Source organism: Heterodontus francisci, chromosome 3, assembly GCF_036365525.1.
Source record: "Heterodontus francisci isolate sHetFra1 chromosome 3, sHetFra1.hap1, whole genome shotgun sequence".
Classification (NCBI taxonomy): domain Eukaryota; kingdom Metazoa; phylum Chordata; class Chondrichthyes; order Heterodontiformes; family Heterodontidae; genus Heterodontus; species Heterodontus francisci.
Window position 1 is genome coordinate 166,698,642 of NC_090373.1, and position 24,484 is coordinate 166,723,125.

At 45.3% G+C, this 24,484-nt stretch overlaps 1 protein-coding gene across 11 annotated transcripts in view; it reads right to left on the minus strand.

Moving 5' to 3' along the window:
- fyna (FYN proto-oncogene, Src family tyrosine kinase a) overlaps positions 1-24,484 on the minus strand; it is a 328,748-nt gene that overhangs the window by 70,943 nt on the left and 233,321 nt on the right. For all 11 annotated transcript variants that reach the window (XM_068027408.1, XM_068027430.1, XM_068027394.1 and 8 more), the window contains 2 exons: positions 8,378-8,647; positions 6,493-6,592 (listed from right to left, as the gene is read on the minus strand). In XM_068027408.1, the coding sequence (XP_067883509.1) occupies positions 6,493-6,592; positions 8,378-8,636 (359 nt within the window). In that variant the 5' untranslated portion in view covers positions 8,637-8,647. The remainder of the gene's footprint in view (positions 1-6,492; positions 6,593-8,377; positions 8,648-24,484) is intronic.

The following is a 24,484-nucleotide window of genomic DNA, read 5'->3' on the forward strand; positions in this document are numbered from 1 at the left end:
GGCACAATGGCGCAGTGGTTAACACCGCAGCCTCACAGCTCCAGTGACCCGGGTTCAATTCTGGGTACTGCATGTGCGGAGTTTGCAAGTTCTCCCTGTGTCTGCGTGGGTTTCCTCCGGGTGCTCCGGTTTCCTCCCACAGCCAAAAGACTTGCAGGTTGATAGGTAAATTGGCCATTATAAATTGCCCCTAGTAAAGGTAGGTGGTAGGGGAATATAGGGATAGGTGAGGATGTGGTAGGAATATAGGATTAGTGTAGGATTAGTATAAATGGGTGGTTAATGGTCGGCACAGACTCGGTGGGCCGAAGGGCCTGTTTCAGTGCTGTATCTCTAAATCTAAAATCTAAAAATCAACTCGGCACTTCGGGCTGAAGATTGTTGCAGATGCTTCAGCCTTATCTTTCGCACTGATGTGCTGGGCTCCCCCATCATTGAGGATGGGCATATTTGTGGAGCCACCGCCTCCAGTTAGTTGTTTAATTGCCCACCACCATTCACAGCTGGATGTGGCAGGACTGCAGAGCTTAGATTTGATCCGTTGGTTATGGGATCGCTTAGCTCTGTCTATCGCATGCTGCTTACATAGTTTGGCACACAGATAGTCCTGTGTTGTAGCTTCACCAGGTTGACACCTCATTTTGAGGTATGCCTGGTGCTGCTCCTGGCATGCCCTCCTGCACTCTTCATTGAACCAGGGTTGGTATCCCAGATGGTAACGGTAGAGTGTGAGTTATGTTGATGCTGTATGAAAGTATCTTAAACACGTGTCCACAGTAATACCCTTCCTCAGTTACCCAATATCCTCCAAGCACAATGGGTAAAATGAATAATCAATACTTACTGACGCACAGTGGCAGCAGTGTGCACCATCTACAAGATGCACTGCAGCAACTCACCAAGGCTCGTTAGACAGCACCTTCCAAATCCGTGACCTCTACCACCTAGAAGGACAAGGGCAGCAGATGCATGGGAACACCACCACCTGCAAATTCCCTTCCAAGCCACACATCATCCTGACTTGGAACTATATCGCTGTTCCTTTACTGTTGCTGGGTCAAAATCCTGGAACTCCCTTCCTAACAGCACTGTGGGTGTACCTGCACCAGCTGTACTGCAGCGGTTCAAGAAGGCAGCTCACCACCACCTTCTCAAAGGCAATTTGAGATGGGCAATAAATGCTGGCCAAGCCAGGCACGCCCACATCTCATGAAAAGCATAAAACATCAATGTATCTGTTCCTGTTCTTGCTCTGTGTTTTAGAACAGTGGTTCTCAAACTGGGATCCGTGAATCCCTGGGGGTCTGCAAAGCATTGCAAAAGGCAAAAGTGTTTACCGAGCACTTAAACAAATGATGGGCAGCATGAGGCGGGCTTGGTGCCAGCCGGGAAGTAGGAGCGGAGTGCGTAGGGAAAAGTACAACGTAGAGAGGGCTGGCTGCCTGACCTCGGAGGGGAGTGTGCATGGATAGACAGACTCTGCATGAGAAGCAGGCATGTCCATCTCACTTAGGCAGTAGGTAAATACCTGTGTTCTTAAAAGCATTATTAAAACACTACATGCAGTGCTTTCATATTATGAGATTATATAGTATTTAAATTTAGATGCGGAGGGGTTCCATGATTACTGATCCAATTGAAAAGGGATCCTTCAACCAAGAAAGTTTGAGAGCCATTGTTTTAGAAATCCATCTGCGTTTTTGAAATTCCTTCTGTTTTTAATCGTGGAGCTGGCCCTTCTGGGAAGTATTCAGCAGATTTCACATAACTTCAAAATTTTAGATGGCCAAAACTGAAGAAAGCCAGCTGGTTTTACTCAGTCTGAGCAATGTGACTAAGCATCTGGTGTTAAAGAGATAAACAGAAACAAAAGGGCCGGGATCCAACCCTTGCCATGAGTTCAATTAATTCGATCAAGAATTTCATGGTTCATATTAAAATAACCCTATACTGGCAGAACAATCAACGCCTCAGTCTGAAAAGTGACTGTTTTCATGAATGAGGAACTGGATAACTGGTGAACAGCAATCTCAGTGAAATGCAAACGTTACTTCTTGAGACGGAAGCGGTTGTGTTTCGCGTCATCAGCCAAGTAGTTAGGCAAATGTGTGGGAGAGTCTCAAAGCTACGGGACTTCCTTCAACACATCTGCTCCTGGTTTCTGTGAGATGTGAGAGGGGAGAGAAAAAAGAATGAATCTCACACACACAAATAATCCACACAATGTCGTCTCCCCATGATATCTACGTATAGTCAACCTACAGCACTAACTAGGGAAGCTGTTTGACTTGTTTCATCAAGAATGACTTGGTGCACTGTGACAATGGGACATCCCACCAGATGGCCATCAGGTGTCATTCAAGGCTGTGATAATGGTGCATTCCATGGGCAGGAAGCAAAAGTCACCATTGTTGGTCTTTCCAGTTATAAATGCCCCCCCAGATGGTTAACAGAACATGGAATCCTTCACCACAAGATGCTACTGAGGCAGACAGCATATCTCAGTACCATACAGAATTGTAATGAAGCCCAGAGTTTGGGCTGAAAACAGAAAATGCTGGCAATACTCAGCAGGTCTGGCAGCACCTGTGGAGCGAGAAACAGCTAACATTTCAGGTCAATGACCTTTCATCAGAGCTGGGAGAAATGAGAAATGCAATAGCTTTTGAGAAGTGAAAAAGGGGATGGTGGGAAGAACAGCAAAAGGGAAGGTCGGTGATAGGGTGGAAGACAGGAGAGATTAAATGGCAGAAGAGTTGGTGGTGCAAAGCCAAAGGGAGGGGTAATGGGATAACTAAAGAAATAAAAGCTGTGTCTAGAGGAGGTGTGAATGGCAGAATGATGAACAGCTGCCGCTTGAAAGCAAAGAAAGAGAAAAACAAGAGTAAAACCAAAATCTGCAAAGAAAAAGGAAACAAAATAGGGACAGAGATTATGGACTGAACCTGTTGAAATCAATTTTGAGTCTGGAAGGCTGTCAAGTGCCTAGTCGAAAGATGAGGTGCTGTTCCTCAAGCTTACATTGTCCTGCATTGGAACACTGCAGAAAGCTGAGGACAGAATGGTCAGAGTGACAGCAAAGTGGAGAATTAAAATGCCACATTTTAATTGGAGGAAGTGGGTGGAGTTGGAGTTGTAGGACAAGTTGTTCAATGTGAGAACAAGTTCAGCCAGGCGGAAGAGGGTGGTGGTGGATGGAGACTGGTTGGGCCTATGTTCAAGGAAGAAGTGGAGAGACTTCAGACTGTCCTGGTGGGGGATGCCGGTATAAAGAGATTGAATGCCGGTGGTGAAGTGGAAATGGTTAGGGCCAGGATATTAGAAACTGTTAAAGTGACAGATGGCATCACAAGAGTCACAGATGTTAATTGTGTATCAATTGTTTGACTGTATGCAGGTGCAGGGCGTTAATTGGGGTCTTACTTGAGCACTTATAAGCAGACACTTACTGAGACTGGTGAAGGACTTTGAGTGAGGAGCTACATGTTTAGAATTCTTTTACTCTGTACAATAAATGTAAAACTGAGTAAAGATAGGCTCCAGCATCATCCTTCCAGAACAAGCTTTCTGGAGTTTAACAGATGTAGAAGGGGAGAGACAGGACAAGGGAAATGAGTCAAGATTGGAAGAAATTAGCTAAGTGGGGCAGGAACAGGCTGAAACAATAGGTCTACCAGGGAAGTCCCATTTGTGAATCTTGGGAAGGAGGTAGAAGCAGGCTGTCCAGGGTTGGGGGCCCATGAGGTTGGAGGCCATGGAGAGTAGATCTCCAGAGTTCTGATGAAAGATCACAGACCTGAAACATTAATGGTTTCTCTCTCCACAGATGCTGCCAGACCTGCTGAGTATTTCCAGCATTTTCTGTTTTCATTTCAGATTTCCAACATCCACAGTATTTTGCTTTTGTGCCAGAGTTTGAGGCTGATCTGCTGTCTCAGCTGCGGCCCACTTGGAGGAATGACAGCTAACACTATTTTTTGAAGGGTGGGGTGAAATGGGGCTACGTCTCAGTGACGGCACAGATCACTCAATACAATACCTAAAAGCACCAGTGTCAGGCTGAGGGCAAAACTCGCTCAGTAACAAAATACCAGCATAGATAGACTGCAGCTTCCACAGGGACTTAGCTTGCAGATCAAAAAAAATGTCTGTTTACAGTATTGCTTTGGGTAACCATGCGAATCTTGGTGTCACATAGGCTGGATGGAGCAGAGACACCTGGGATGACATCAACCAGGGATGGAAGAATCAGTCTCAGCCAGCTGCTCCAGTCAGTAGGGAGTTTCCTGCATTGATAAAGTTGTACTTACATACAACTGAAATGGTTTGTTATTTTGATGGAACCTCAAATTCTAATCACCTGGCCAAGAGTCAACCAGTGATGCTCTTTAAAAATCCTCATCATTCACTGCACTTCAAACAAGCATGGACTCCCTTGTAGGAAATAACCAACAACTAAAACTGAATTTGAAAATATAACAAATGGGTTGTTTAGCTGTATTGTTCTGTATCCTTCACATGAACAGTTGTCCTAATCCAATGTGACTGTCTCTGGTCTCACATCCCTTTCTTTTAACCACTTATCCAACCTATTCCTAAATGTTGACACAGTCTCCGCTGCAGTCACCAACTCCTCCACAGCTTCACAACTCACTGGCTAAAAACTTTTCTCCTCCTCTTTGTCTTAAGCTTCTTGCATTTAATCGTATATTTAGGTCTCCCTGTTCTAGATCCCTCAATCATTGCAAAGGATTTTTCCCTGCCTACTTTGGTCCATCCTTTTATAATTTTGATCACCTCGATCATGTTACCTATCATCTCCTCTGTTGAAATGAAAACAGCCCCAATTTTTCCATATCTTTTTGTATTTCTACTTCCTCATAGTAAGCAGTGTGCTGTCCGCACTCTGTTGCCTCAAAATCCTCCCTATAATGTGCAGCCCAAAAACTGCATACATAGCTCCAACTGTGGTCTTACTTAAAAGGTTTTGTATAGATTCACCTTTACATTGTGGTTTTTATATTGGCCACTGTAGAAATAAGCAGTGCTTTTATCTCTTGCAATTAAATGGATGGAATGTATTGTACCCTCATCTTCTGAAGAAAGCAGCTTTTTCAGCTGCAGGAAATGGGCACATGATTTTTCTTATGTTTCCTTATGAAACTTGCTGCTCAAAAAACGTCACTCAGTGCTCAAAGACTGTGAAGTGTGTCAGCCCAGAGAAAAATGAAGGGTCACAAATCAGATTTGCATTGTACTCTGTATTAAGGATGTAAATGCCACAGTCTATGACCACAAACACTTGTGGAAATTGCAGCAAGGTTATATGTAATTAGACAGCACAGAAAGAGGCCATTTGTCACATTGTGCCTGTGCTGGATCTTTGAAAGAGCTGTCCAATTAATGCCACTCCCCTGCTCTTTCCCCATAGCCCCAATATTTTTTTCCCTTTTAGGTACATATCCAATTCAATTTTGGAAGCCATCAGGCAGTATCTGTTGATAAAACAGACAAATTTCGGGTGCAGACCTTTCCTCATGTTAAACGTTCTGCCTGTTGACTCCACAGATGCTTTCTAACTGCCTGAGCGTTTCCAGCATTTTCTGTGCTGCTTTCAGATCAGCAGCATCTGCAATATTTTGCTATTTGTTCAAGGAAAGCATCAAACTCTGCTCAGTCCAGGGAAAAAAACATTTTTTTGTGAAATTTACAGATTTTTAAAAAAAAAAACCATTAAGGCTATAAAACAAAATTGTGGAAGACCAAATGCATAAACACGTAGAACATTTGCTCTGAGTCTCTCTCTAGCAGAGGCGTTAACTAGTTTGGAATTAATGATTTCACTCCTCCGTTACTGCAGGGAAGGAGAAAATATAAAGGGATGCTCAGTGAATCTATTGTAATTTCAGAGCCTATAATTTTATCATACAGCTGCATCTGGGAACACTGGTAAAGGTACAGGTCATTCAACTGCTATGATGGACATAAATAGAATTACATTGAGTCTACAGCACAGAAACAAGCCATTCATCCCAATTGGTCAACGCAGTATTTAAACTCCACATAAGTCTCTTCCCACTCTAATTACTTTCCTACCCTGCTATCCCTCTGTTCCCTTCTCATTTACTTACATTTGCTTCAAGCCTCCCCTTAAATGCGTCAATGCTATGTGCCTCCAATTGGCAGTGAGTTCCACATTTAAATTCCTTTACTCTACAAATCAGATTAAACAGCCATGGTGACAGGAGACCTTAATGATTCCTTTTAATGTTTTATTTAAAAAAACACTGAGTACAGACCAACCAATGAGGAATCTGGCTTCATAACTGATGGGAAATGGTGCATGACGACAACAGATAATGATCACACAGAATCATTTATACTGTTCATCTGCACTGTGCACAAACCTCAACACTGGGTGAAGAAAGGAACACGTTTCAAAGACTTGAGCTGTGGTTTTTGCAATATTCATATCTCTCTCTCGGTACTTACGTGTTATTAAGAATTTGAAACTTTTCTCCTTTTCTAAAACTAAGGTCATCATCCGTTCTGGCATCGTAGTCGTACAGGGCTACGAAAAGGGTTACCCCAACTGGAGACAGAAAGCAAAAGGATATCAGTCAGCAGCATGCTCATGGCTTGGAATAAAACTATACATCACAGCTCATTCTTTAGTGCTCAGTATCTCCTTACACAGTATAGGAAAACAGTCTGTCTGATTTTAAACTAGAGTTGCAGGACAGCGTAGTTGCAGCAATGTTCAGGATATTGCCTCAAGGAGGCATTCACAGCTCATCTCCCCTTCATCAATGGTCTTCCACAAACGTCCTATTTCACAGACTCAGGTTGATCATTTTAGTTCTACCTCCAGCTCAATGTGAAGCCACATTCGAGAAGTGCCCAGGATTTCACTGGATTCTGTGGAACGTTTTCAAAATTTGCTTTTGAAGTTTGTATTGGGAGATGAATTACTACTTACTCTCTCCTAGCACTACAGGTCATTTGGCCAAAAGGTGGAGACACAACGTGCAGAGCTGTCTCCTTTACTGGGCAGAGTATGAGATGCAGGCGGCATTGTAACACAATTCCACCAGTTGTGGATCACTCAACCCAGATACCAGTCTGAGACCAGTATTCAGAGTGCAATGGCATGCTTTTAGGTGATGCTACAACTTTTGTTTTTATTTAGAGATACAGCACTGAAACAGGCCCTTTGGCCCACCGAGTCTGTGCCGACCACCAACCACCCATTTATACTAATCCTACATTCCTACCACATCTCCACCTTCCCCTACCACTTACCTATACTAGGGGCAATTTATAATGGCCAATTTACCTCTCAACCTGCAAGTCTTTGGCTGTGGGAGGAAACTGGAGCACCCGGCGAAAACCCACGCGATCACAGGCAGGCAGGACCCAGAATTGAACCCGGGTCGCTGGAGCTGTGAGGCTGCGGTGCTAACCACTGCGCCACTGTGCCGCTCTAAGTTGAATGATCAGGTAGAATTATTTCCAATCAATCACTTGACATGAATATACTTAAACATACAAGTGAAACAAGTTACAGCTTTCTTTCTGGTCTAGCTTTGGGCCTATACTCATTTGAGTTTAGAAGAATGAGAAGTGATCTTATTGAAACATATAAGATTCTTAGGGGGCTTGACAGGGTAGATGCTGAGAGGATGTTTCTCCTCATGGGGGAATCTGGATCTAGGGGACACGGTTTCAAATTAAGGGGTCTCCCATTTAAGATGGCGATGAGGAGGAATTTCTTCTCTCAGAGGGTGGTTAATCTTCGGAATTCTCTTCCCCAGAGAGCAGTGGAGGCTGGGTCATTGAATATATTCAAGGCTGTGTTAGACAGATTATTGATCTACGAGGGAGTCGAGGATTATTGGCGGCAGGCAGGAAAGTGGAGTTGAGGCCACACTCAGATCAGCCGTGATCTTATTGAATGACAGAGCAGGCTTGAGGAGCCAAATGGCCTACTCCTGCTCCTATTTCTTATGATCTTAACTGATCCGTGCAATATTATTTAAATATTTAATTACGTTTTCTCATTACACTGCCTCCACATAAAAACCTGCATTTATATAGCATCCTTGAATGTAGTAAAACATCCCAAGGTGTTTCATTGGAGCAGTTGCACCATATAACAATCGTTTATACAGAAAATCATTAAAAAGCTATTGGCTGCACAAGAACAAAACAAAGGCAAGTTGTTCACCAGTTTATACCGTTTTCTTCTGACAAAGAAATCTTTGTTCTGGTGGAAGGGTTGTTCAACACACGGGGTCTTCATTAAACAATGGTACCATTTTCAGGGAAAAAAACTGTTTAAAAAAAAAAATTAAACCCATGTGGGCATTTTCCCTACCAGTTAAGGATCCTCCGCCCCGAGTACGCAGTGTCCCTGTGTGAGAGGAAGAATGAACCCCGCCAAAGACGGTCAGTGTTTGCCCACTTGTTCCATGGAAACTGTTGTAATTGGGAATTCCCGTGATACCAAAGTTAGGATAGTGCTGAGGAGAAGGGTCGGGCCCATAACGATAGCCTGGGTTCTGGGGAATGGAACCAGCTCTTTCATCCACTGCTGCTTTTGTTGTCTCTTTGTCCTTGCATTGCACACAGCCCATTATCTAAACACCTGGAAAAAAAAAACCCAATGAAGCCAGTCTTAGAATCCACTGCCATTTACGCTTTCATTTTTTGCTTTCAAGATTCATTTTTTTACCATTGCGTAATACTACAGCGATGTTGCAATTTGATACATTTTGACATTTCCCAGGTGCAGCATGGAGATTCACCAATGGTTTATGGAGCTGAACATTTGGTTCCCAATCAAAATGGCACAAGTCTGAGACTATGACTACTTCTACTCACTTGAACTTGCTGGTGCTTGTTGGAATAGTGTCATCCATTCCCAGCCACATAGAACAAAAGCAAGGATGACAAACTGGATAACTAGTTGCAGCTATGAGGAAAGATTGGATTGGCTAGGGTTGTTTTCCTTAGAACAGAGGAGGTGGAGGAGTGATTTAATTGAGGTGTACAAAACAGGAAGAACCTGTTTCCCCTAGCAGGGAGGTCAATTACCAGGGGGCACACATTTAAGGTGATTGCTAGAAGGATTAGAGGGGACATCACGAAAATCTTTTTCACCCAGAGGGTGGTGGGTGTCTGGAATTCACTGCCAGGAACAGTGGTGAAGGCAGAAACCCCCAACTCATTTAAAAGGTACCTGGACCTGCACCTGAAGTGCTATAACCTGCAAGACTATGGACCAGGTGATGGAAGGTGGGATTAGATTGGGCAGCTGGTTTTTTCAGCTGGCGCAGACAGGATGGGCTGAATGGCCCCTTTTCTGTGTCGTAACTTTTCTATGATTCTATGGCTCTAACCTATACTTCACATTTCCTTGTCTTGTATTTACTTCTAGCTGACTGCAGAGCAGGAGTGATACCAATCAGCACAGTCCCCTTAGAGATATGACAACCGAGTACACATTTTGCAACTTGCAACGTAAACTCATGTTTGTATTTTCTTAAACATGAAACTGAAAATTTGATTCTACACTGATTTACACCTAGACACACTGCAACCCATTATCGTCATCAAGAGTAAAGGAGTGATAATTTAGTTTGAAAATTAAATCCTCAGAGCACAATGGGGACGGGGTGAGGGTGCAGGGGGAGGTGCTTTAAATTTATAATATTACCCCAGTGTGAACACTGGAAAAAATAGTTTAGAATGACTTTTATCCTTTCTAGTGTCAATTTGGGGGAATTCATCTTAAATCTTGGAATTTTAAATTTTGCAACTTTTGCTACTTGAACTTCCAGCCCTCTGATCAGAAGCAGTATTTTCAACCCAATTTGGTTGTGACAGTAAAAAGTCAGTTTCTCCATGGAGCACGCAGCAGTGCGTTGATTAAAAGGTTTTCTTTCTCTTCTGAGCTACAACATCCAGTTCACGTAATGGTGGTGTCAGCGTGATTGAGTATGTCTGAGACCTGTTCTTCGGAGCATCATCATGTATTCCGCACACCAGTTGTAACATGTGCAACATATCACATTTCAATACACACACCCCTGATTAAATTCCCCGAGATGCTGGTACTGGAGTCTCCACATCGGGTATGGTGGCCTCCCCTACCTGCATAAAGAGTGCAATATGCTGCCTTTCACTAGTACTCAGCACATTGAATAGGGATGTGTGCCTTACAGAGGCTGGACGCTGACCCTCGTTCTCAAAACACAGTGAACAAATTCAGAACAAGATTTATCTTGATATTTTAGTGGTTACCTTCACAGATTGGGTCATTATTGTTTAGCAATAGACCAAATAGCGCCTCAGACATCGAGTATGTAACAGCACTGTAACATGCACAAGGAAAACTTAATCCATTTTGCAATGCAACAGCACTGTAAAACTCACAAGGTAATCCATATTCCAGGATATAACAGTACTGTAGTATGTACAATATACATTCCAGTATGTAACAGCACTAGAATATGTACAAGGTAATATACATTCCAACAAACCTCATCTTTCAGTAAAACAATCCCCAGACAGGAGTTTATACCCACATTCTGTGATCCAGCATCTTAACGTTTTTTACAAAACATTTGACAGGCAATGTTTTTTTCTTGATCAAATTAGCCATCAGCTTCAAAATTCATTTACGTCAGAGATGAAACTCATCAGGAAATTGGAGCATTTCAGACCCAAGAGAAATATATTACGTTATGTGTGAATTGGAAAACAGGTCTGAAAGAAATGTGTGTTAGAAGGTGCAACGCAATTCTGATCAGCACCCAAAAAAAGCTTTTGTAGTACTGATCATACTGCAGTGCTGTTACAATAGAATATGAATTACCTTGTACATAATACGGAGCTGTATTGATGCAGTTACACTGCTCAGCCTATTACAAATAATAAAATCATGTTATTCTGCATAATCTGCAGATAATATTCCACTGTAGAAATGTATTGTAGAAAAACTGTTACTGCAAACCTCACGCTCTAACAAAACAATCCGACCCGCCAGAGTGTGTGGAGGAGCTCAAGGCATGAGAGGGTTAACTGTGCTACGATGAGGATGAACCAGATTGTACTATCGATCGTTTAGACTACTGCAGTGTGAATGTCCAAGGAAATCTGGGCATTAAAAGCCAGATTGTCACCTCAGCAGTTCTGAGACACTATTACTGGACCAGAAATGCAAAGCTACAGTATGCTGGCAGCCTGCTCTCACATTCTCCAAAGGCCACAAATCATTTCCTGCTCAGCAAAGAGAGAGGGGAAAAAAAAGAGCGAACATACTGGCTCACATACAATATTGCATTCTGGTTTATCTGCCATTAGCTGTATTGTACCCAACTCTGCAAAAACAGACAAGTTGTATGGATATTTTTTTTTAAGCTTCACTAGCACCTGGCTGGGGACTTGTGGCAAAATTGGGAGAGCATTCCACAGACTAGTCAAGCAACTCACAGATTATACCTTTCAACCAACATTCCAGATTCCTCCATAACCAGCCCGAGGTATTTCCTGCTTCATCAGAGGTGGCGGCGGCACAGTGGGATAAATGTCAAGAGAGGAGCTGGCCCTGGCAGTCCTCGACATTGACTCCGGACCACATGAAGTCTCAAAGAATCATGTCAGACATGGGCAAGGAAACCTCCTGCTGATTACCACCTATCACCCCCCCCTCAGCTGATGAATCAGTGCTTCTCCATAGAGTCAGAGTCGTACAGCATAGAAACAGGCCCTTCAGCCCACCGCGTCCGTGCCGACCATAATGCCTATCTATACTAATCCCACCTGCCTGCATTAATTCCATATCCCTCTATGCCTTGCTCATTCAAGTACCTGTCCAGATGCCTCTTAAATGTTGGTACTGTTCCTACCTCCACCACCTCCTCAGGCAGCTCATTCCAGATACCCACTATTCTTTGTGTGAAAAATTTACCCCTTTGATTCCCCTTTAAACCTCCTCCCTCTCACCTTAATTCTATGCCCTCTAGTTTTAGTCACCCCTACCATGGGAAACAGACTCTGGCTATCTATCCAATCTATGCCTCTCATAATTTTATATACCTCTATCATGTCCCCCCTCAGCCTCCTTCGCTCCAGGGAAAACAGACCCAGCCTATCCAATCTCTCTTTATAACTCAAGCTCTCCAAACCAGGCAACATTCTTGTGAATCTTTTCTGCAGCCTCTCTAGCTTAATCACATCTTTCCTGTCGTGCGGCGATTAGAACTGCACACAGTACTCCAAATGCGGCCTAACCAACGTTATGTACAACTGTAACATGACGTCCCAACTCTTGTATTCAATGCCTCGGCCGATGAAGGCAAGCATGCCATACGCCTTCTTCACCACCCTGTCTACGTGTGTTGCCACTTTCAGGGAACTATGTACTTGCACCCCAAGGTCTCTCTGCTCAACAACACTCCCCAGGGCCCTGCCATTCACTGTATATGTCCTGCCCTTGTTTAACTTCCCAAAATGCATCACTTCACACTTGTCTGCGTTAAATTCCATTTGCCACTCGCTTACCCACTTTTCCAGTTGATCTATATCCTGTTGTAACCTTAGACAACCTTCTTCACTGTCCACTATACCACCAATTTTGGTGTCATCTGCAAACTTACTAATCATGCCCCTTACATTCACATCCAAGTCATTAATATATATGACAAACAACAGAGGGCCCAGCACGGATTCCTGCGGCACACCACAGGTCACCGGCCTCCAATCTGAAAAACAACCCTCCACTACCACCCTCTGCCTCCTATCACCAAGCCAATTTTGTATCCAATTTGCTAGCTCACCCTGGATCCCATGTGTTCGAACCTTCTGGACCAGCCTACCATGCGGGTCCTTGTCAAAGGCCTTGCTAAAGTCTATGTAGACAACGTCCATTGCCCTGCCCTCGTCAATCCTCTGGGTCACCTCCTCAAAAAACTCAATCAAATTCATGAGACATGATTTCCCACACACAAAACCATGCTGACTATCCCTAATCAGACCATGCCTTTCCAGATGCGTATAAATCCTGTCTCTCAGAATCCCTTCCAATAACTTTCCCACCACTGATGTAAGGCTCACCGGACTGTAGTCCCCTGGCTTATCCCTGCAGCCCTTCTTAAATAAAGGCACAACATTAGCTATCCTCCAGTCTTCCGGTACCTCACCCATGACTAACGATGATACAAAAATCTCTGCCAGGGCCCCAGCAATCTCCTCCCTTGCTTCCCATAGTATCCGAGGATACACCTGGTCAGGCCCTGGGGATTTATCCACCTGTAATGCGCTTTAAAACCTCCAACACCTCCTCCTTTGTAATGTTGATATGCTCCAGGATATCGCTGTTCCCTCCCTTGAACCCACGAGCTTCTATGACCTTCTCCACGGTAAATATGGACGAGAAATATTCATTTAAGACCTCGCCCATTTCCTGTGGCTCCACAGAGATTGCCACACTGATCCTTAAGGGGACCTACTCTCTCCCTAGCTACCCTTTTACTCTTAATATACTCATAGAATCTTTTAGGATTCTCCATTATCTTATCTGCCAGGGAAATCTCATGGCCCCTTTTTTCCCTCCTAATTTCCTTCTTAAGTATAGTCCTACATCCCCTATACTCCTCAAGGGACTCGCTCGATCCCAGCTGCCTATACCTGACATATGCCTCCTTCTTTGTCCTGACCGGACCCTCAAAATCCCTAGTCAACCAAAGTACTGCCCTACTGACACATCAACCACCTGCCCATCCTCATTTCCTAAGAAGAGGTCGAGTGTAGCTCCTTCTCTAGTAGGGCCATCCACATACTGCTTCAGAAAACGATCCTGGACACACTTAACAAATTCTTCCCCATCTGATCCCGTAGCACTAATGCAGTCCCAGTCAACATTAGGGAAGTTAAAATCACCTACTATTACAACCCTATAGTTCCGACACCTATCTGTGACTTCCCTACATATATGCTCCTCCACTTCCCTCTGACTATAGCTCTTCCAACCCTTTTCCTCCCCTGCTGTGCAGCAGAGCCCACCGTGGTGCCACGAACCTGGCGGTTGCTGCTTTCCCCTGGGAGGTCATCCCCCCCCCCCCCCACCAACAGTATCCAAAGTGGAATATCTGTTTGAGAGGGGGATGGCCACAGGGGACTCTTGCACTACCTGCCTCTGCCTGCTACTCCGTCTGGTGGTCACCCATCTCTTTTCTGCCTGTGCAGCCATTACCTGCGGTGTGACCACCTCACTAAACGTGCTATCCACGACGTCCTCAGCATCGCGGATGCTCCACAGTGAATCCACCCGCAGCTCCAGCTCCGTAATGCGGGTAGTCAGTAGCTGCAGATGGATACACTTCCTGCACACATGGTCATCAGGGACACTGGAAGCATCCCTGATTTCCCACATAGCGCAGGAGGAGCATATCACGGGGCTGAGCTCTCCTGTCATGACTTACCCTTAGGTTAATTAGTTACTCCCTGAATTAAAAAATACTAATTATACCAATTGGAAGAAGCACTGAGGGTAGGAAGAGCACAGAATGTACTCTGGGTGGGGGACTTCAATGTCCATCACCAAGAGTGGCTTGGTAGCACCACCACTGACCGAGCCCTTAAGGACATATCTGCCAGACTGGACCTGCGGCGGGTGCTAAGAGAACCAAGACGAAAGAAAAATTGACGACCTTGCCCTCACCAATCTACTTGTTACAGATGCATCTGGCCATGACAGTATTGGGAGTAATGGCCACCCCACGGACCTTGTGGAGACAAAGTCCTAACTTCACATTGAGGATACCCTCCATCGTGTTGTGTGGCACTATCATTGTGCTCAATGGGATAGATTCAGAAGAGATCTAGCCGCTCAAAACTGTGCATCCATGAAGAGCTGTGGGCCATCAGCAGCAGCAGAATTATATTCAACTTCATTATATTCAATTTTATTCAATTTTTTCTTCCTTTTTACATTTTTTACAATCTTTTTTTGCATTTATTTCATTTCATCTTAGTTTGTTCAGTTTGCTTACCCACTTTTTTTTCAGGTTGTTTTTCTTCAGGTTTGCACTTGCTGCTGTTCAATATTCAGTGTATTCACACCTAATCTGTACTAATGCTTTGTCTTTCAACACACCATTAACATATTGTTTGCCTGTTCTCCGTGACCTTTTGGTCAGCTATGTGGCCTGGTCCAATCTGCACCTTCTCCTTTGTTATCTCTTGCCCCACCCCCACCTCACTTGTTTATAATCTGTGACTTTTCTAATATTTGTCAGTTCCGAAGAAGGGTCACTGACCCGAAACGTTAACTCTGCTTCTCTTTCCACAGATGCTGCCAGACCTGCTGAGTGATTCCAGCATTTCTTGTTTTTGTTTCAGATTTCCAGCATCCGCAGTATTTTGCTTTTATTTTAGTGTATAATTCACTGCCACTTCTCTTCCAGGAATGTCTACCTTGAAGAAGTTCTGCTTCTCTCTCCGACGGGATTTTCGTTTGTCTCTTTTACTTTGTTCACCTTCATTGCTTTCTATTTCCCTCCTGGTGTTTGATAAGGTGTCTACCAAAACTCGTTTTCACAGCCACATCTCCTTCCTCAGTGACTGTCTCCGGCTCCGACTTATTCCACGTGGATTCCAACTGCAGTTTCACCCATCATGCTTTGAAACCACCCAGGATCACAGGTATCTCCGAGAAATACAACGTTCCTCGGACTGCTACGCTCGCCGCATCCTGAGATCCACACTCAGTGCCATGCTCCGCCACATGCACACACTGGACCTCTCTCTCCAGCAGCATCGTCTCACCTTATCTCAAAGCTGTTCTACTCCGCAGTTTCATCTCATCTTACGTCTCATCCGACGCATTAACAAAAAACTTTTTTTCTTCCTTTCAGGTGTTAAGGAACGCAAGCTCCAGCAGCTGATGGGGACTAATGCCCCTCCAGATCCTCCTTCCGCTTCACTTCCCTCTGACCCCACCCCTTCTGATCTGACCCCTTGCCGTGTATTCACTATACCCTCTGACCTCCCCCTCTCTGATGCTGAGCGTTCTGTACTCAGCAAAGGTCTCAGTTTTATCCCCTTACGCCCCCACCTCAATGAATTTCGCGCTCGGCATGATGTTGAGCTCTTCTTCCGTCGCCTCTGCCTCCGGGCTCACTTCTTCGACCAGGAGTCCTCCCCCCGACCAGCAGACCCATTCACCCGCCTCCAGCATTCTCCCTCTACCTGGACCCCTCCCCCTGGCCTCTTACCCGCTCTTGATCTCTTCATTGAAAACTGTCGGCGAGATATTGGTCGTCTCAATTTCTCTGCCCCCCTCACTCACTCTAACCTGTCCCCCTCTGAACTTGAGGCACTCCGTTCTCTCAGGTCTAACCCCGACATGGTCATCAAACCTGCAGACAAGGGTGGTGCTGTTGTTGTATGGCGTACCAACCTCTACCTTGCAGAAGCTCAACGCCAACTCACGGACACTTCTTCCTACCTCCCTCTGGACCATGACCCCACCACCGAACATCAAGCCACCATCCAAAGGACTGTCACTGACCTCATCTCCTCTGGAGATCTTCCCTCTACGGCTTCCAACCTCATAGTCCCACAACCCCGGACAGCCCACTTCTACCTCCTTCCCAAAATCCACAAACGGGACTGTCCCGGCAGACCCATTGTGTCAGCCTGCTCCTGCCCCACTGAACTTATTTCTTCCTATCTAGACTATCTTTTCTCCGCTGGTCCAGTCTCTTCCCACCTACATCCGTGACTCTTCTGACGCCCTACGTCATTTTGACAATTTCCAGTTTCCTGGTCCCAACCGCCTCCTCTTCACTATGGACGTCCAATCGCTCTACACCTCCATCCCCCACCAGGATGGTTTGAGGGCTCTCCGCTTCTTCCTGGAACAGAGGCCCAACCAGTCCCCATCCACCACCACCCTCCTCCGCCTGGCTGAACTTGTTCTCACATTGAACAACTTCTCCTTCAACTCCATGCACTTCCTTCAAGTAAAAGGTGTCGCTATGGGTACCCGCATGGGTCCTAGTTATGCCTGTCTTTTTGTGGGATATGTCGAGCATTCTTTGTTCCAGTCCTACTCAGGCCCCCTCCCCCAACTCTTTTTCCGGTACATTGATGACTGTATCGGTGCCGTTTCCTGCTCCCGCCCCGAACTAGAAAACTTTATCAACTTTGCTTCCAATTTCCACCCTTCTCTCACCTTTACATGGTCCATCTCTGACACTTCCCTTCCCTTCCTCGACTTCTCTGTCTCCATCTCTGGGGATAGGTTGTCTACCAATATCCATTATAAGCCCACTGACTCCCACAGCTACCTCGACTACACTTCTTCACACCCTACCTCCTGTAAGGACTCCATTCCATTCTCCCAGTTTCTCCGTCTCCGACGCATCTGCTCTGATGATGCTACCTTCCATGACGGTGCTTCTGATATGACCTCCTTTTTCCTCAACCGAGGATTTCCCCCCACTGTGGTTGACAGGGCCCTCAACCGTGTCCGACCCATTCCCCGCACCTCTACCCTCACCCATTCCCCTCCCTCCCAGAACCGTGACAGGGTTCCCCTTGTCCTCACTTTTCATCCCACCAGCCTCCATATCCAAAGGATCATCCTCCACCATTTTCGCCACCTCCAGCGTGATGCCACTACCAGTCGCATCTTCCCCTCCCTTCCCCTGTCAGCATTCCGAAGGGATCGTTCCCTCCGCGACGCCCTGGTCCACTCCTCCATTACTCCCACCACCTCGTCCCCTTCCCACGGCACCTTCCCCTGCAATCGCAGGAGGTGTAATACCTGCCCATTTACCTCCTCTCTCCTCACTATCCCAGGCCCCAAACACTCCTTTCAGGTGAAGCAGCGATTTACTTGTACTTCTTTCAATGTAGTATACTGTATTCGCTGCTCACAGTGTGGTCTCCTCTACATTGGGGAGACCAAGCGCAGACTGGGTGACCGCTTTGCGGAACATCTCCGCTCAGTCCGCAAGCAGGACCCTGAGCTTCCGGTTGCTTGCCATTTCAACACTCCCCCCTGCTCTCATGCTCACATCTCTGTCCTGGGATTGCTGCAGTGTTCCAGTGAACATCAACGCAAGCTCGAGGAACAGCATCTCATCTACCGATTAGGCACACTACAGCCTGCCGGACTGAACATTGAGTTCAATAATTTCAGAGCATGACGGCCCCCCATTTTACTTTCATTTTTAGTTATTTTTTCTTCCTTTTTACATTTTTTACAATCTTTTTTTGCATTTATTTCATTTCATCTTAGTTTGTTCAGTTTGCTTACCCACTGTTTTTTTCAGGTTATTTTTCTTCAGGTTTGCACTTGCTGCTGTTCAATATTCAGTGTATTCACACCTAATCTGTACTAATGCTTTGTCTTTCAACACACCATTAACATATTGTTTGCCTGTTCTCCGTGACCTTTTGGTCAGCTATGTGGCCTGGTCAAATCTGCACCTTCTCCTTTGTTATCTCTTGCCCCACCCCCACCTCACTTGTTTATAATCTGTGACTTTTCTAATATTTGTCAGTTCCGAAGAAGGGTCACTGACCCGAAACGTTAACTCTGCTTCTCTTTCCACAGATGCTGCCAGACCTGCTGAGTGATTCCAGCATTTCTTGTTTTTGTTATATTCAACCACAATCTGCAACCTCATGGCCCAGCATATCCCTCACTCTACCAATATCATTAACCCTTGTTCAATGAGGAGTGTAGGAGAGCATGCCAGGAGCAGCACCAGGCATATCGAAAAATAAAGAGGTGTCACCTGGTGAAGCTACAACACAGGACTACATGCATGCTAAACAGCTGAAGTAGCAGCATGAGATAGACAGAGCTAGACGATCCCATAACCAACGGATCAGATCAAAGCTCTGCAGTCCTGTTACATCCAGTTGTGAATAATTGTGGACAATTAAATAACTGACTGAAGGAGGAGACACCACAAACATTTGCAACCATCTTGGGTTAGGTGTGCTGAGCGGATGATCCATCTCAGCCTGCTCCTGAGGTCTCTACCATCCCCTAAGACCATTTTCATTCAATTCAACTCACTTCCCGTGATATCAAGAAATAGCTGAATGCATTGGATATAGCAAAGGCTATGGGCCCTGAAAACATCCTGGCTATAGACTGTGCTCCAGAACTAGCCGCGCCCATTAGATAATGAAGCAATCTGCATCCACATGCAGCAAGATTTGGCAACATTCAGGCTTGGGCTCATAAGTGGCAAGTAATTTTGTGCCACACAAGTGCCAGGCAATAACCACCTCCAACAAGAGCCAATCTTACCATCTCTCCTTGACATTCAACAACATTCCCATCGCTGAATCCCCACTATCAACAACCTGGGGGTTACCATTGACCAGAAACTGAACTGGACCAGCCATATAAATATTGTAATTACAAGAGCAGGTCAGAAGCTGGGAACTCTATGGCAACTGACTCATGTCCTGAGTCCCCAAAGCCTGTCCACCATCTACAAGGCACAAGTCAGGAGTGTGATGGAACACTCTCCAATTGCCTGGATGGGTGCAGCTCCAACAACACTTGAAGCTCAACACCATCCAGGACAAAGCAGCCCGCTTGATTGGCACCCCATCCACAAACAAATATTCACTCCCTCCACCACCGATGCACTGTGGCAGCAGTGTATACCATCTACAAGATGCACTGCATCAATGCACCAAGGCTCTTTCAACAGCACTTTCCAAACCTGCGACCTCTACAACCTAGAAGGCCAAGGACAGCAGATGCATGGGAACATCACCACCTGCAAGATCTCCTCCAAGCCACACACCATCCTGATTTGGAACTATATCACTGGTCCTTCACTGTTGCTGGGTCAAAATCCTGGAACCCCCTTCCTAACAGCACTGTTGGTGTACCTACACCGCGCAGGCTACAGTGGTTCAAGGAGGCAGCTCACCACCACCTTCTCAAGGGCAATTAGGGATTGGGCCACAAATGCTGGCCTGGCCAGTGTCGCCCACATCCCAAGAATAAGTTTTTTAAAAAAACTCAGCAGCAAGGAATGCAGGTCTCTTTACTGTAATGAAATAACACGCCTACAGCTCAGGCATGCTATTATAGACTTCATCTATTGAAGCAAAGCCCTTTATACAAAAGGAACACATCAATTTAAATGTAAATCTGTAGTTTGAAACTCAGAGGAAATAATGCTGAAAAGGCCCAGCTTCTCTCCACTAACTCTGTCTTCAGAGGCTGAAATTAAAAAGGGAGTTGGAGAGCTAATTCCATTTCCAAAGAGGCTCATTCAGAAAACTAAATTTGACTCCTTAAAACCTCGAATTCGCAATCATGATCTACTCCCTGTAAAAAAAAAGTCCATTATTAACTATGCTCTCCCACTAGCTACTGCTCGTGGCTTCCTAATGAGCAAAACATGGGCCCAAGCTTAATCGCTGCTGGAAAGCAGCTGAATTGGAGGTCAGCCTGCAGGTTAGCAAATCACCATCAGGAAAGGCAATGCCTTTTTGGAGATATTTTAATGTAAGACAATACGTCACTCTTCATTCCCATTGTGTGAGTTTCGATGGTGAGTGCCAGCAGGTTATTAAGCTGAGGATAAGAGGGGAAAATAAATCAAATATTACCAAAATCCTGCTCTCATGCAATCACTTCCCATCAGGGGTCATTCGACAGTGATTGAGAATGGGATCTCTGGCTAATATTCCCAGCTTCCTTGTCCAGAGATAATAAAAGTCTAATTGTAGAAGCAGCTGGAATCAGACAGCTGAGAGTAATGTGATTAACATATCCGTGGGCTGGCGGCTCACCAACAGTTTAAGATAAAAAAAATCACCAGTAAATGAGCATTTACAACAACTTGCATTAATATAGCACCTTTAGCAGAAGAAAACATCCCAAGGTGCTTTACAGGAGCTTTATAAAGCATTTGCATTTAGATTAGATTAGAGATACAGCACTGAAACAGGCCCTTCGGCCCACCGAGTCTGTGCCGAACATCAACCACCCATTTATACTAATCCTACACTAATCCCATATTCCTATCAAACATCCCCACCTGTCCCTATATTTCCCTACCACCTACCTATACTAGTGACAATTTATAATGGCCAATTTACCTATCAACCTGCAAGTCTTTTGGCTTGTGGGAGGAAACCGGAGCACCCGGAGAAAACCCACGCAGACACAGGGAGAACTTGCAAACTCCACACAGGCAGTACCCGGAATCGAACCCGGGTCCCTGGAGCTGTGAGGCTGCGGTGCTAACCACTGCGCCGCCCTTTGTATTTTTTCTAACAGGTGTTGCCAAATATGGATGATGAACAGCATGAGGGTGACTGACTGACATTCCGAAACAGATAAGAGTGTTCTTTGTCTCCCGCAAGTCTTATTAAGCATGGTGACCAAGCTTGGCTAATGCAGTAAAGCAGCTCAGTGGGCAGCATGCTCACCTCAGGGTCAGAAGGTTGTGAGTTGAAGTCCTACTCCAGCAACCGTGAGCTTATAATCCAGGCTAACACTTCAGTGCAGTGCTGAGGGAGTGCTGCACTGTCAGAAGTGATGTCTTTCTGATGAGACGTTAAACCAAATCCCCACCTGCTGGGGCATTTTAGTTATAAGGTTAGGTTGGAAGAGCTGGGGTTGCTCTCCTTAGAGCAAAGGAAATTGGATAGAGGTGTACAAGATTATGACAGGCTTAGATAAGGTAGACAACGAAAAACGGTCTCTGTTAACTGATGGTAGAAGGACTAGGAGGCTCACATTGAATGTTTCAGGCAAAAGATGCAGGGAGAATGTGAAGAAGAACAACTTTTTTTTTTTACGCAGCGGGTGGTAATGACCTGGAACTTGCTGCCCACAAGGGTGGAGGAAGAGCAGACAATCAATGATTTCAAAACGAAACTGGATGGGCACTTGAAGGAAATGAATGTGCAGGGCTACGGGGATCGAATAGGGGAGTGGGACTGACTGGATTGCTCCACGCGGAGCCGGCATGGACTCGATGAGCCGAATGGCCTCCTTCTATGCTGCAAATGACTATGACTCACAATTGGTTGTATAAGATTCTATGGAATAAATTCGAAGGCAAACAGGGACATTCTTCCTGATGCCCTGGCCAATATTTATCCCTGAACCAGCACCACCACACTTTATAAGTCCTCAGTTGGCTGCAAAGAACTTTGAGAGATCCTGAGGTTGACCAAGCAGTGACATAAATACAGGTCTTTCTTGCCTTGTGAAGCTCTCAGCCTATCACAATCATTTTCTGCTGTGAAGCCTTGTACACACCAGCCTCAAGCTCAATTCCCTCACTTGCCCTCATCTCAATTCACCCATTTCCAGCTCAAGCTTGAGGCCATGTCGCTTTCAGTCCTATTTCAGAATCCACACGTCAGCCTAGGGTTGCTCGTTGTGTACAGAACAGCATCATCCTCAATCCCAAGCAGCTGCAAGCATTCCATTGTTTGTACAGTGCAAACACAACTTTACTACAAAGACCCTGTCCTCAGCTGGGTGCTTTAGACAGTAATGAAGCTCCAATTGACTGCACATCAGGCCAGGCTCAGCTGGTGAGTGCACTGGTCTCACCATTAGGCACACCAGGTCACCATAAATTTATCAAGTTCCGTCAGCTTCAGCATCAATCATTGTAACTTCTCGGCTCTGGGGCCCAAGAGGGGATACAAAAAGGTAAACTTAAAGTTAAATTAAAGATCAAATCAGTGCATGCTGCCACAGAATGAACAATGCACTGCACAGTGGGGCAGTGGTTAGCACTGCATCCTCACAGCTCCAGCAACCCAGGTTCGATTCTGCGTACTGCCTGTGTGGAGTTTGCGAGTTCTCCCTGTGACTGTGTGGGTTTCTGCCGGGTGCTCTGGTTTCGTCCCACAGCCAAAGACTTGCAGGTTGATAGATAAATTGGCCATTATAAATTGTCACTTGTATAGGTAGGTGGTAGGAGAATTGAGGGAAGGTGGGGATGTGGTAGGAATATGGGATTAATGTAGGATTAATATAAATGGGTGGTTGATGGTCAGCACAGACTTGGTGGGCCGAAGGGCCTGTTTCAGTGCTGTATCTCTAACTTAAAAAAAAATACACCGTCAGCACAAAGTGAACAGTTAAAATACTCCCTTCCAGGAGGTCCTCCAGTGATCTTAAACTCCTGCTTTAGGAGTACTGCGTGCATATTATATTCAGTTTAATAAATATTATTAGCCACATTCACATTTATCATTTTATGGTGCAACTTCACCAGTTCTCTTTCTGCACGTTTTCAGTTAATCCATTATCTACAAATAGGGATTTTCACTGTTAGAAATTAATGGCCTACTTAGACAGGAATACATCAAATTTTTCCTTAACTAAGCATAAGCCACAAACCAAAGCGGCTGATTTTAACAGAAGATATATTAGAAATCAGCAGGTAACAGTGAGGTAAGGTCACCATCGGGCCCCAGTCCATATTAAGCATCCAGGCCTCATTAAACTATGAGCTCAGGATTGCTTGGCAGCTTGTCCCTCCCACACAGTCCGCCACTTGACTGCACTTGAAGTGGGGAACGCAATCTCGCATTATTTCCTGTGTTCAATCTACTTTTGAACAAAGAACAAAGAAAATTACAGCACAGGAACAGGGCCTTCGGCCCTCCAAGCCTGCGCCGATCCAGATCCTCTATCTAAACATATCGCCTATTTTCTAAGGGTCTGTATCTCTTTGCTTCCTGCCCATTCATGTATCTGTCTTGATACATCTTAAAAGACGCTATCGTGCCCGTGTCTACCACCTCCGCTGGCAATGCGTTCCAGGCACCCACCACCCTCTGCGTAAAGAACTTTCCACGCATATCCCCCCTAAACTTTTCCCCTTTCACTTTGAACTCGTGACCCCTAGTAATTGAATCCCCCACTCTGGGAAAAAGCTTCTTGCTATCCACCCTGTCTATACCTCTCATGATTTTGAACACCTCAATCAGGTCCCCCCTCAACCTTCGTCTTTCAAAGAAAATAATCCTAATCTACTCAACCTCTCTTCATAGCTAGCGCCCTCCATACCAGGCAACATCCTGGTGAACCTCCTCTGCACCCTCTCCAAAGCATCTACATCCTTTTGGTAATGTGGCGACCAGAACTGCACGCAGTATTCCAAATGTGGCCGAACCAAAGTCTTATACAACTGTAACATGACCTGCCAACTCTTGTACTCAATACCCCGTCCGATGAAGGAAAGCATGCCGTATGCCTTCTTGACCACTCTATTGATCTGCGTTGAACTGGTGTAAGCGGTTGCAAAACACTTTCAGATAGCCAGGTTGAACAGAAAGGCTGCCCCATGACTCTCTGATGCCTTCCTGGAGGTTTTATTGAGGGAGTGAGTATGGAGGGAGAAGCTTTTCCTCACAAGCAGCAAGGGTATCACCAAGCCCAGGATGAATCAAGCAT